Here is a 12,632-nt window from a genome sequence, read left to right as displayed (position 1 = left end):
CGCCTGGGTGGCTCAGTTGGTTAAGCGACTGCCTTCAGCTCAGGTCATGATCCTGGAGTCCCGGGATCGAGTCCCGCATCGGGCTCCCTGCTCGGCAGGGAGTCTGCTTCTCCCTCTGACCCTCCTCCCTCTCATGCTCTCTGTCTCTCATTCTCTCTCTCTCAAATAAATAAATAAAATCTTTAAAAAAAAAAAAAAATTTTCATATCTGGGTATCTTTATCCCCTTTTAAAAATCACAAGATTTTACAAATACAGGTAGAATATAAATAAAATCCATTTATTATCTATTTCACTTAAAAATTCAGAAGATTAAGAAAAGTTCTGGAATGAAAAATTAAATCACATTCTTATCAGTAGTATTTTATCTACTTTGTAGACTTTGTTCCTCCTCTTTGACAAATGAGAAGGTGGGAACAACGTTGTTGACTTGAATGAGCAGGTGGTGTGGGTTTTGGAACTTTTGATATCACAGAGAGGAATTTCCCCAAAAGTAACTGGTGATGTTTTTACACTCATCAGCACTTACTGTCCTGATAGAAAACTGGTGAAATCGAGGCAGCGAGATACTGGTAGACACAAGTATAAATACCGTGTCATTCTTAGTTTAGTTTGATGAGTAGTGTTAAACTTCTCAGATATCAGTGTTTTATAAAGTATATACATTAACTTTGTATCATTTCCTGATTTTTAAGCCTAGGGAGTGTTCTTTTCCTTCTTCCTTCCTTTTTTTTTGATTAATTTTTGTGAGATTAATAATTGTGAGCAGGGGAGAGGGACAGAGGAAGAGGGAGAGAACCTTAAGCAGGCTCCAGAGCTCATCGCAGACCCCCAAGTGGGGCTCGATTCCAAGACCCTGAGATTATGACCCAAGCCGAAATCAGGAGTCGGTCACTCAACTGACTGAGCCACCCAGGAGCCCCTAGTTTGTAACTTTAGAAAGCTGTCAACCTAATTAATGTTAATTGAATGGACTACATTAATAGGACATTAATAACATTTTATTCATGTTAATTTCTGTTGGAATATTTGATATTCTGTTGGAATATTCTGTTGGAATATTCTGTTGGAATATTGAACCTCTGTGACCAGTTAATAAAAATTAATCAATAAACAGGGCATTGTATCTACCCTATAAGTGATTTGATGCTGCTTTAATAATTGACAAATAAGAAGCATGTAAAAGAGATTGTAAATGTGTAAAGCATGCATATAAATTAAAAAGTCATAAACCTGAGCAGGTAACATATTTCTGGTAATTTGTTAGTGATTTTAATTAAAATGTAAATTTGGAAGTTACTCATATTTGGTAAAAGGCTGTTTTGTCCTTTTTCTTAGTTCTTAAGTGATTTGTGAAAAACTGATGTTTCTATAGGTTCTGCACCCCCCTTAGTGAACCCACCTCTGCCTACCACTTTCCAACCAGGAGCTCCTATTGGGCCCCCTCCAACTGGAGGACCACCTCCAGTGAGGGCACTCACGCCTCAGAAATCATCACATAGAGCTGTGCCCCAGCCCTCATTTAATTCAGCTGTCAACCAAGAAGGTAAGCAAGGCAAAACCAAGTCAAATCTAAAGTTTTGACTTGGGGCGGAAGGATGAATATTATTTGAATTCTTTGCATTCAGATAATGTTTTTTCCAGAAATTTAGTTGTTTCAGTTAAGGAAGGCCTTCAGGAATACAGAGTTTAAAAAAAGCTCCTTAGAATTCTAATACCCTGTATTGGGCCTAGCATTGGGGAACTACTGCTGTTACCTTTTTTTGTTGCTGGGCAGATTTTAACAATCATGGCTCTAAAGTTAGGTGCCTTTTGGCAGAGGAAGGTGAGAGGAGAATTTCTGCTTTAGAACTGTCCTTTTAATACATTGGCTCTTTTCCATGGAAGCAGTATTTTGTTTTCTGCTCTTATTGTAAATATTAACAAATATTTATCAACCTAAATAAAAAGTAAAATATGCAAGCATTTTGAAGTTGTATATAAACAACATTTTTTTTTTTTTAAGATTTTATTTATTTGACAGAGAGAGAGCGAGAGAGGGAACACAGCATGGGGAGTGGGAAAGGGAGAAGCAGGCTTCCTGCTGAGCGGGGAGCCTGATGCGGGGCTCGATCCTAGGACCCTGGGATCATGACAGGCAGACGCTTAGACTGAGCCACCGGAGGCACTGCTAAACAATAAAATGTTTTAAAGCATTGTCTTCAGATACAACTTTAAAATATAAGTTTATTAGTTTCAACACTATATTTTGTCAAGTAGGAAATTGATTTTAGCAATAACCTAATGCTGGGTTATGCAGCAAATGCAGCAAAATGTGGAAATAGGAAAACAGAGGAGGGAAAAACTGCTGTCCATATCCTACTACTGAATACAATCAATATTATTTTTGTTTTTTCTTCTATCATTTCCTTTTTTTAATATTATATAAGTAGGGAAAAGAGCGACCTGTGAATATTTTGAAAAGAATGGTGTTAACAATGAGTAACAAAATGATAATGTCCCTCTGTTTGCCACATTATAATTTTGAAAATCAAGCTACAATAAATACTTGCATTTTTATTTTTTTAATTTTTATTTTATTTTTTATTTTTTTAGAGATTTTATTTATTTATTTGACAGAGAGAGACAGCCAGAGAGAGAACACAAGCAGGGTAAGTGGGAGAGAGAGAAGTAGGCTTCCCGCTGAGCAGGGAGCCAGACATGGGGCTCAATCCCAGGACCCTGGGATCATGACCTGAGCCGAAGGCAGACACTTCAACGACTGAGCCACCCAGGCGCCCCAATACTTGCATTTTTAACCAACTAAAAATATGCCCAATGTTTTTGTTTACTTTCTCACTGTGTCTCTGTCAAATAAATAAATAAAATCGTAAAAAAAAAATAAAAGCAGTTTTATTAAGGTTTTCTGTATCAACTCATGGTTAAAGTCATGGTGGTCTTGAGAACTGGAAAGAAATTAACTGATTTTATCAACTATTAAACTTATCTATTTGGTGTTAAAATGACTATTAAAGTTAGCACCTTGGTACTTAGAAGCTAGAGGTTGATGCTATTCACTAATTTTAGTTTCTTCTATACCTGACTTAGAGCTCATAAATAGTAGAGGTACCTAGAAATAGATTTTAATTCTTTGTAAGCAGATGTCCCTGGCATTTATCTTTAAATCTTTAAATTGGGGGGAAAAAGCAAGTTAAGATTTTTATTTTTAGTAGTTGTTCCCTAGAACAAAGCAATCATTCTATTAACTTATATCACCTTCAAATTAATTCTAGATTCCACTCTTTTCCTTGTTTTGAAAAAAAAAAGTTTTTATCCTCATAATTTATTTTCTCTTTAAATAGTACTGATTTTGATGACTTTTTTTTCAATGTGTACTGTTCTTTAGAGGTTTTTAATGCTGCTCTCAACTGCTGAAATCTTTCAGATAGTATGTAATTTTATAAACTGCACAAAGGACCATCTGTTTTAGAAGTTTGTAAAATTATTTAAAACTTTTATATATTTTGTATATTTAAAAACATGCATTATTTGAAATTTTTATTTCAACATTTGACATTTTTCCTGGGCTGTGGGTTAAAGTATTTGTAAAGTTATCTTAAATTTTAGACATTAGCGCTCAAATCTTTCAGAAATTGTAATAATTGTTCTAGTTTATATTGTAATAAACTTCCTTTTTAGGTATTACATCAAATACCAATAATGGATCTAATGTGGTTCACAATAGTTATGATGAAATTGAAGGCGGTGGCTTCTTGGGTGAGATGCTATGAAAGTTGTTTTTTGTTTTTGTGTGTGTGTGTTTTTGTTTTGTTTTAGTATGTGTTCATTATGGGAAACAGTGAAGAAAACTTCATAATCATGTCACACAGCAATAACTCATGGTAGCATTTTTTATCTCCATACCTTTAGATTTTTGTTAGTTTTTTTTTTTTTCCCCTTTAATTGGGACATGGGTTTTATTATTATGTTCTGGCTTATAGAGTATTTTTATGAATTAAATCTATTTAAGTATATTTAACGAGTTGAACATTAATATGCTTTCATTGACGTTTTGAATTAGAATTTTAGTCTGAATATAAAGTTTAGTAAATGATACAAAAATAAATTAACCATACCAAGCTTATTTTTGTTCATACAAGCTTATTTTTATGTGTTTTTGGTTATAGTCTACATTAACTAGATTTTAATCATTGCTATTACTTTGTTAGTAGTGTTTGTCTTATGTTGCAAATTTGATAAATGAAAGTATTAAATTACCCAAAGGATTTTAGCGTTATAATTCAATGGATGTATATGTTTATTTAAAGTATTCCGGAATATAAAATAGAACTTAAAAGTTACCTTGTTTCTAGCAACACCACAGCATGCTAACAAGAATCCCACTATGAGCCGAAGTGTTGGGTATTCATATCCCTCCTTACCACCTGGTTATCAGAACACAGCACCACCTAGTACAACTGGAATGTCACCCTCTTCCATGAATTACTCAAGTGGGCCACAGGGCTTTACTCAGGTAAACTTTTTTTTTAACCAATTTTCCATCTTTTGATTTAAACTGTGTAGACATAAAAGTTTTAGGAAGCTGTAATGAATACTTTTAACCAATTAAAATAATGGATATTTCATAAGACTTGTTTTATTACATATCCCCAGAAACAAAAAAAATTGACCAGGAAATCTAGATTAGTTCTGTTATTTAGAGAAAAATTAAGTAACCAAGTCCTTATATACTTCTGTTTTCAACTGAAAACATAAAGGCTACTTACTTTGAAATTATGTATCTCTAGACTCCCTTAGGTGCTAATCATTTAACTGCAAGCATGAGTGGATTAAGTCTACATCCAGAGGGGCTAAGAGTTATCAATCTTCTTCAAGAAAGAAATATGCTTCCAGTAACATCTTTGCAGCCTCCTGTTCCAAATTTGCATGAAGATATCCAGAAACTCAACTGTAATCCAGAGTAAGGCTTCAAATAGCATTTCTTATTCACTATGACATTTTATTCTAGAAGTTTTGTATTTTTTTGGGAACCATGCTATTATGAACAAGCAGTACAAACATTAATTTATGAAAATAGTTTTGCATGCAGGAAAAAGATCTTTGTTAATTGCTTACTTGATATTTGAAATATTCTAACTCAAGAAATAGGGTTGTAACTTCTAGGCTGATGACTGCTCTTATCAGCTCTAATGGGACTATAACACTCAATATCACTGTGGTGAATACATTATTTTTTTTAAAGTCCAAGTTTGATTCTACATAATCCTTTATTTGCTCTCATTTTAAATTATTTTTCATAACAAACATAATACTCTTTTGTCCCTTAAAATGGATCATTAATTTAAATGTATGTGGTGATAACTTTCTGATAAATTGAATTTTGTTATTTTTAAATGGTCTTTTTAGAACCTTCAACAAAACTGATCTTTTCATTAATAAACTTAAGCTTGCATTTGTACATTTGTGTCATCACCTTTTAATTCCATTGTAATCTAAATTTATATAAAGAAAAATAAGGGGCGCCTGGGTGGCTCAGTCGTTAAGCGTCTGCCTTCGGCTCAGGTCATGATCCCAGGGTCCTGGGATCAAGCCCCACATAGGGCTCCCTGCTCAGCGGGAAGCCTCCTTCTCCCTCTCCCACTCCCCCTGCTTGTGTTCCCTCTCTCGCTGTGTCTTTCTCTGTCAAATAAATAAATGAATAAAATCTTTAAAAAAAAGAAAAATAAGTCATTTGTTAGTCTGGTCTGCTTATGCACAAGCCAAGCCAAGAAGAGACTATTTTAGTTATATAATACTGGGTTGTAACTATCCAGCCTCTCTTTCTGAATAGGACTTAAATATTTAATGGGATAAAATTTGAGAGGGCCTATTGAAAAGTTTCTTTGTAATTTGATCCACTGTTAAAATGTGTACCTTTCAAATCTTTTTTTTTTTTTTGCCCAAAAATAATTATAGCAACAATTGACACATAATTCTTTTTTATGATACATGGTTTTTACTTTGGTATAGGTTATTTCGATGCACGCTGACTAGCATTCCTCAGACTCAGGCCTTACTGAATAAAGCCAAACTTCCTTTGGGACTACTGCTTCATCCTTTCAAAGACCTAGTGGTATGTTTCACTAATGCAAGTAAATGTCTAATGGAAAATTATCTTGGTGATGAGGAATTTTCTACAGTAGTGCAAGAATCACATGTGGAATTTATCTGAGCTATCTTTAGGAATTTGACCATTGACAGGTTCCTTTATTTGTAATTCAGCCATCATTTTTATTACCAAACACTTCAAAATGAGGTAAAATAAGCCTATTTTTGAAAAATTCAAGCGATACTGAAAGGAAATAAATAAATGAACCATGCTATTTTAAAAGTTGTAAATTATTTGCCCATTTAAAATACCCAGTCTCCCAGTTCTGCCATTCTTGGAGTAAATTTGTTGCTTTCGGAAGCTGTTCCCTCTGCTGTTTCCCTCCGGGGAAAAACAAAGAAGCCCTTCCACTTTTGTCATAAGGCTCTGGGACCTTGACATACTCTTGGGAGGATCAGTACATAAGTGAAGTGACTATCCCAAAACAAATTTATATTAAGACTTTAGAACTTCTAGTATGTAGGATAAACTTTAAATAGGAGCATAATTGCAGAGTTTAACTGAATACTATACCTTTACCGTACTTTATGACTTTTCATGAGAATTTAGTAAGCCTCTTAATGTAACATGAAGAAAATTCCTAATTTACTTGGTCATTTCATTGGCCATTTACCATCCATCTCAAAAATACATTGGATATTTACCATGTTGGTTTTATAATATAAATGTTTAATGAGAAAATAAATACTTTTTAAAAGGCAGGATTTAATGAGAATGTTCATGGAGAAAAGTAGTAGTTTTTAAAATCAATACATTTTAGCTATGTAGTATTTTTGTGTGACAGTTTGGGCACCTTTTTTAACCCTTGGTTTTTTTCTCCAAACTTATAGTATCCCAGAAGTTACTTGAAAGGTATGGATTAGTATTTGGCCTTTAGATGTAATGATCATTGCCTTTAAAAAATTAGTTCTGTTTTTTTTAGCAATTGCCTGTGGTTACCTCCAGTACAATTGTGAGATGCCGCTCATGCAGGACATACATCAATCCTTTTGTCAGCTTTCTGGATCAAAGGAGATGGAAGTGTAACTTATGTTACCGAGTCAATGATGGTATGTTTTTTTTTTTTTTTTTAAACATTTACAAATTTCAGGGGCGCCTGGGTGGCTCAGTTGGTTAAGCGACTGCCTTCAGCTCAGGTCATGATCCTGGAGTCCCGGGATCGAGTCCCGCATCGGGCTCCCTGCTCGGCAGGGAGTCTGCTTCTCCCTCTGACCCTCCTCCCTCTCGTGCTCTCTGTGTCTCATTCTCTCTCTCTCAAATAAATAAAAAAAATAAATAAATAAATAAATAAAAAATAAATAAACATTTACAAATTTCAGTTTACGTTGTAGGGAAAGCAGATAATATGAAGTTTAAAGAAAAAAACAAAACAAAACCCAATACCCTGTCTTACTTACCTGTAATCCTTCTACTCAAAGATAACTTCTGTTAACTTTTTCTACACATTTCTACATACATACATATATATGTATGTGTGTGTGTGTGTGTGTGTATACTTTTTGAACAGAAAATGTATTATTCTGATACCACTTTTTTACATTTATTATATTGGGTATATAATAAATGGCATATTTCATGGTATTATTTAAGCCTATAATTTAAGAAATATTTTTATTTAGAAATTGTCCCATGCCTTTTCTCTAGGGTGAAAGAAAATAAGTCCACAGAATAGCTGCCATTAGATACATTCACTGCTGTATGAAGGGTGGTGGGCAGTGCTAGAAGGTTAGTTGAATGTAGTTTTTTCAGTAATTGAGGAAGAGGAGATCTCTTTCAGAAGTTGCTTACAGTCTATGTTTAAGGAATATCATCTAACCTAAATAAAATCTTTAAAAAAAAAAGGGGGGGGTGCCTGGGTGGCTCAGTCATTAGGTGTCTGCCTTCGGATCAGGTCATGATCCCAGGGTCCTGGGATTAAGCCCTGCATCGGGGTCCCTGCTCCACAGGAAGCCTGCTTCTCCCTCCCCCACTCCCCCTGCTTGTGTTCTCTCTCTCGCTGTGTCTCTCTCTGTCAAATAAATAAATAAAATCTTTAAAACAAACAAACCTTATAAGGAATATCATCTAACCAATAACACTTTATTAGGATTAGAGAAGAAAAAGGGTATGCTGATAACCATATTGAAATTTAGGTCTCCGGGATACCTGGTAGCTCAGTTGGAGCATGTGACTCTTGTTTTTGGGGTAGTGAGTTCAAGCCCCATGTTGGGTGTAGAGCTTACTTAAAAAAAAAAAAATTAAAATTAAGAAAAAAGAAAACTGGGTCTCCTGTTTGAAAGGAAATTTCATTAAGCATTGGAAAATGGGGAATTTAAGAGCTTTTTAAAAACCATTCTTATGTTTTTTTGTTTTTTTTTTTTTAGATTTTATTTATTTATTTGAGACAGAGAGAATGAGATACAGAGAGCATGAGAGGGAGGAGGGTCAGAGGGAGAAGCAGACTCCCTGCCAAGCAGGGAGCCCGATGCGGGACTCGATCCCGGGACTCCAGGATCATGACCTGAGCCGAAGGCAGTCGCTTAACCAACTGAGCCACCCAGGCGCCCCAAAAAACCATTCTTATGTTTTTTAGGAGTAAAGTGAGCATAGAGTAAGAACATAATTTTTACTCTCTAATAATTTAGAAAATGTATGTATAGTGTTTGGTATGCCTTTAAAATCTTATGTATATGTGCTTCAGTATGTGAAATAAATTTATAAATAAAGGTAGAAGTCACTTTAGTATGCAGCCCAGACCATTTCATGAACTATGGCTTACTCTTTAACATATGTAGGAATTTGAATTTCTAAACAGTTAATGGGAAGACAGATGCAATGCTAATTTAGAAAATATTCTTTGAGCACTAGTATATTTTAAGTGGTAGGTAACTGATGTTCCATAAAGGCATCATTAATTAATGGAAGTCACGGAACTGTTAGTCTTTAGCTTGTAAAGTATTTTTACCATAGCTTTGTAGGGTCAGCCAGAGTCTATACATTTTGTGTCAAATGTTAATATTTGTGTACCATTATGAAATTTAAGACAAAATTTAGTGTCACATTTAAGATAATAATTGGTATTTAATGAATTTTTATCATCATTTCAAGCTGTTTTAGGAAAGCAATTTTAGCAAGAATTAAGACAAAGAGTATATTAGAAGGTAGGAAGAGAAAAATCACTGTGATTGTGGCTGTAAAAGCAAGACATACTTAGTGCCATTGAGTGTGGGGGAAACTTGAACTCAAAAACAAAGTATATTTATCTTTTAATATTTAGTCTATATTGGCTTATCTATAAATCCTCAAAATAAGAAAACCGCTAAATGCAAGATATATCACACTTAATCCTTTCAGTTTTATCATTGTATGTTGTTGACTTATAGTTCCTGAGGAATTCATGTACAACCCTTTGACTAGAGTTTATGGAGAACCTCACAGAAGACCTGAAGTTCAGAATGCTACTATTGAGTTTATGGCTCCTTCAGAATACATGGTAAGCTTTCATTTTTTATGTAGCATATTTATTAAACACTGGGCTTTAAATAAAACATTGTGGCATCCTTTAACAAAATTTTATGTTTTTAAATTTTATAAGTTATACTTGTTCATTATAAATGTAGTTAATTAGTATATAAGGGTAAATTTGAGAAGTAAAAATATATGTAAAATTTCACCTATATTTCTTGTGCATCAGTTGAGAAATTTGTACTATAATACCAGGATCATACTTACTTTTAAGTCACTTCCAACTTTTTTCTAATAATGCTGTGATAAACATTCTCTTGCAAGTACTATTACACACTTATATGAGAATCTGAGGTCTTGCATTTTTAAAATAATAATTATGCCTAATGTTTCATTAGCACTTTACATTTTACAAAGCACTTAAATATTTTTGATCATTACAAACAACTGTCTGAATTAAGCTAGGTGAATGCTGTTAATCCTGTTTTACAGATATGAAAAGAGTTAGGTGACTTGCCAAATATCCTTTAAGTAAATGGGAGACCTTGCATAAAAATCCATGCCTTTTGATTTGGTTACTCTTTCACCATGCCATAATTGCCTCTAAATAAAGGGAATATGAAGATAAGACTTAACATCTAACTTTTTATATTTTATTTTACCTTGTTATGTTTTTGTGGGGTAATCTCTGGGCAATGGGAAATAGAAATTATGAGAGTTCATTTTCTTTTCACCACAGAAAAGTGCAATGTAGAAGACAGTTTTGTGACACTTAAATGATTGGTAATAGTTTTCCCTAGTGTCTCTTTGTTGAATTAAAGCCAAAAAATCAGAAGAAGCATCTCTTCTTTTGTTTTGGCCTCCTGGGGTGTTTTTTATCTCCCAGGATTTTCAAAACTGACTTCCTTTAAATTTGTAAACTTACCTTACCTATATTGCAAGCTGTTTTGCTCCTTCTCCGCTTATCTCTTAGGTGACATATGCTATGAATCTGGCAAGTGGTCTGTGTAAAAAAATATAAAAGTTAGTACACTCCAAAAAAAAAAAAAAGTTAGTATACTACATTCGCAGTTCTCATTGTGGTTATTTGATGTTTTTTATTGAATTGAGAACAAATCTTTGACTTTGGAATTTTAAAATATAGTTGTACATTTTTATGGATCTTGACTAAAATGTGTTGGTTAAGGAACCAGCTCAGGCTAACTTGATTTGTCACTTTCACAGTTGTAATTTCCCTAAATTGTGAAATATAGTGTACATATGGAAAAGTCTATAAAACATGTGTAGGTCACCAAGTAATTATAAACACCCTTGTTAGCACCGTGCTGGTCGGAAATTGAACATTGCCAATACTCCCAGAAGCCTTCTGACTACATTTTCTCTCCTTGTCCTAGAGAAAAACTCTTCTGACTTAGGGCAATCGCATCTTCATTTTTCTTTTTTTTTTTTTTTAAAGATTTTATTTATTTATTTGAGACAGAGAGAATGAGAGAGAGAGAGAGCACTTGAGAGGGGGGAGGGTCAGAGGGAGAAGCAGGCTCCCTGCCGAGCAGGGAGCCCGATGCGGGACTCGATCCAGGGACTCCAGGATCATGACCTGAGCTGAAGGCAGCCGCTTAACCAACTGAGCCACCCAGGCGCCCTTCATTTTTCTTTTTTTAACTTTGCATCTGAAAACGATATAATATGGTTTGCCTATTTTTAAAACTCCTGTTATTTCTATATATATATATATATATATATATATATATATATATATATATATGGGGTTTTTTTTAAGATTTTATTATTTGAGAGAGTGAGAGAGAACATGAGCACGGGGAGGGAGAGAGGGAGAAGCAGACTCCCCACTGAGCAGGGAGCCCGATGCGGAACTCGATCCCAGGCCCCTGAGATCATGACCTGAGCGGAAGGCAGACCCCCAACCGACTGACCCACTCAGGCGTCCCTCTATATTATTTTCTTAATCCATTATTGTTTATTAGTGTCTCCATTTAATCTGTAAATAATATTTATTGTTTTGTTGTAGGTGGATTGGACAGATGGTAAGTTTAGATTTAATCCTGTTAAATGTCTTTAATGAGATCTTTCTTTTCTTCAGTTACGACCACCTCAACCTCCAGTGTACCTCTTTGTATTTGATGTATCTCACAATGCAGTTGAAACTGGATACTTGAATTCAGTTTGCCAGAGTTTGTTGGACAATCTGGATTTGTAAGTATCTTAATTCAGCTTAAATTTGAAACTAGCAGTGTTCGCAAAATGAATAGTTTCAAAATACAAAAAAATGCTATATATAATTATGTTCTAAATGTCCATTTAAACTCATTTGTTAATTTCAGGCCTCACTCTCTCTGAGAAACATAAATTTATCTAATCCTCCCATACACAAACACTTTTTTCCCCCTTGAGTATTTTCACTCAAATCTCTGTCAGCATATCTTCTTACCTATAAATAATGGCAATTATTATTATTATTTTTAAAGATTTTATTTATTTGAGAGAGAAGGAGAAAGAGAGAGAGAGAGAGAGAGCACAAGATGGGGGAGGGTTCAGAGGGAGAAGCACACTCCCCGCTGAGCAGGGAGCCAGATATGGGACTCGATCCTGGGACTCCAGGATCATGACCTGAGCCGAAAGCAGTCGCTTCACCAACTGAGTCACCCAGGTGCCCAATTGCAATTATTTTTAACCTTAAGATACAAGTATCACAGCAAACAAAATTAGCATTAAATCCATAATATGATTTAATACCTGGTTCAATTTTTGGTTTTGGTTGTGTCAGAAATGCCTTTATTGTAGGTTTGTTGAAATAAGAGTCCAAACAGTGTATACATGTTACTTTTTTTTTTTTTTTTAAAGATTTTATTTATTTATTTGAGACAGAGAGAACGAGAGAGAGAGAGCACATGAGAGGGGGGAGGGTCAGAGGCAGAAGCAGGCTCCCTGCCGAGCAGGGAGCCCGATGCGGGACTCGATCCAGGGACTCCAGGATCATGACCTGAGCCGAAGGCAGTCGCTTAACCAACTGAGCCACCCAG

At 34.7% G+C, this 12,632-nt stretch overlaps 1 protein-coding gene across 2 annotated transcripts in view; it reads left to right on the top strand.

Annotated features, from left to right (window-relative positions):
- The window catches only part of SEC24A (SEC24 homolog A, COPII component), a 67,542-nt gene that overhangs the window by 25,400 nt on the left and 29,510 nt on the right, over positions 1-12,632 (top strand). The window contains exons 3-10 of one of the 2 annotated variants that reach the window (XM_081827053.1): positions 1,426-1,545; positions 3,678-3,755; positions 4,352-4,512; positions 4,787-4,959; positions 6,009-6,111; positions 7,070-7,196; positions 9,510-9,619; positions 11,693-11,805. In XM_081827053.1, the coding sequence (XP_081683179.1) occupies positions 1,426-1,545; positions 3,678-3,755; positions 4,352-4,512; positions 4,787-4,959; positions 6,009-6,111; positions 7,070-7,196; positions 9,510-9,619; positions 11,693-11,805 (985 nt within the window). Of the gene's footprint in view, positions 1-1,374; positions 1,546-3,677; positions 3,756-4,351; positions 4,513-4,786; positions 4,960-6,008; positions 6,112-7,069; positions 7,197-9,509; positions 9,620-11,692; positions 11,806-12,632 lie in introns of both variants that reach the window. The other variant, XM_006731016.3, reaches the window with a different exon arrangement.

The sequence above is a fragment of the Leptonychotes weddellii genome, chromosome 7, assembly GCF_054177405.1.
Source record: "Leptonychotes weddellii isolate Sample4059 chromosome 7, ASM5417740v2, whole genome shotgun sequence".
NCBI lineage: Eukaryota > Metazoa > Chordata > Mammalia > Carnivora > Phocidae > Leptonychotes > Leptonychotes weddellii.
The sequence above is the reverse complement of the archived record's forward strand: the minus strand, read 5'-3'. Positions and strand labels throughout refer to the sequence as shown.